The sequence below is a fragment of the Myotis davidii genome, unplaced genomic scaffold, assembly GCF_000327345.1.
Source record: "Myotis davidii unplaced genomic scaffold, ASM32734v1 scaffold609, whole genome shotgun sequence".
Classification (NCBI taxonomy): Eukaryota; Metazoa; Chordata; class Mammalia; order Chiroptera; family Vespertilionidae; genus Myotis; species Myotis davidii.
The window spans coordinates 2529553-2530492 of record NW_006300164.1 but is presented as its reverse complement, the minus strand read 5'-3'; the positions used below and the strand labels follow the sequence as shown (position 1 = coordinate 2530492).

Here is a 940-nt window from a genome sequence, read left to right as displayed (position 1 = left end):
GGGGGGGGGGCAGGCCTCCTGCCTCCTCCTCCAGGAAGGCCTCTCCCTGTTTCCTCCTCCCGACCTTCGCTTCCTGTGCCCGTCTCCGGACTCTGAGGGCTGAGGGACCGGGTGCGGAAGGGGCAGTGTCTGGTGTGTGTGCATGCGCGTGCATGTGTGTACATGTGTGTTCATGCGTGTACATGTGCGTGCATGCACAGGCACGTGTGGCCCCACACATTTCTCCTGTAGAGGAAGAGCCGGCTGGGTCAGGTGCCTCTGACCAGTGACTGCTCCTCTGGGCCTCGGGGTGCCCTGCGGGCGGCGAGGCCATCGGCAAGGGGTCCCCAGGGCTTGCCCTGGGAGTGTGGCAGGTGGAGCACGGTGCCTGGTGGGGCTGTGTGCACGTGTGTGCATGTGCGTGTGTGTCCCGTGTGTGCACGTGTGTGCGTGTGCGCACGTTGTGTGATAACTCAGTGCAGACTGTGTCCTGGGTCGCGACCCTCAGCTGAAGGCGGGCGGTCCTGGGCTCAGGACCCCCAGTTCGCTGTGCACCGCGGCAGCGCCCCCTCAGGTCTCGGTTCCGGCCCTTAGGAGAGGGGGTTGGGCCAGAGCCTTTGGTGAAATCCAGTCCTGCCTCCCAGGGGTCCCGTAGGGGACAGACGGGCCCAGCTGGCAGCGCCCACGGCGCCCACAGCAGAGGAGGCAGCAGGGCCCGTGCCCGCCAACCCGGACGCCCCTTCCCACATGCTCGCCCTCATGTCAGCGGGCCTCCTGATGTTGGGGTGAGCCTGTGTTGGGGTGAGCCCCCCTCTGGCCGTGTTGGCTGCTGGGGGAGGGTCTTCCCGGGGATTCCCAGCATCCTCTGCCCACTGTGCTCAGACCCCGTCCTCCCAGACGCCTCCCGCCCGAGGCTCCTGGCGCCGGCGGGAGCGCCAGTCAAACAGGACCCCACCTGGGG

The 940-nt window shown here is 67.8% G+C and overlaps 1 protein-coding gene across 1 annotated transcript in view; it reads left to right on the top strand.

Annotated features, from left to right (window-relative positions):
* RXRA (retinoid X receptor alpha) overlaps positions 1 to 940 on the top strand; it is a 128236-nt gene that overhangs the window by 98028 nt on the left and 29268 nt on the right. The window contains exon 7 of the mRNA XM_015572368.1: positions 635 to 764. Within this exon, the coding sequence (XP_015427854.1) occupies positions 635 to 764 (130 nt within the window). The remainder of the gene's footprint in view (positions 1 to 634; positions 765 to 940) is intronic.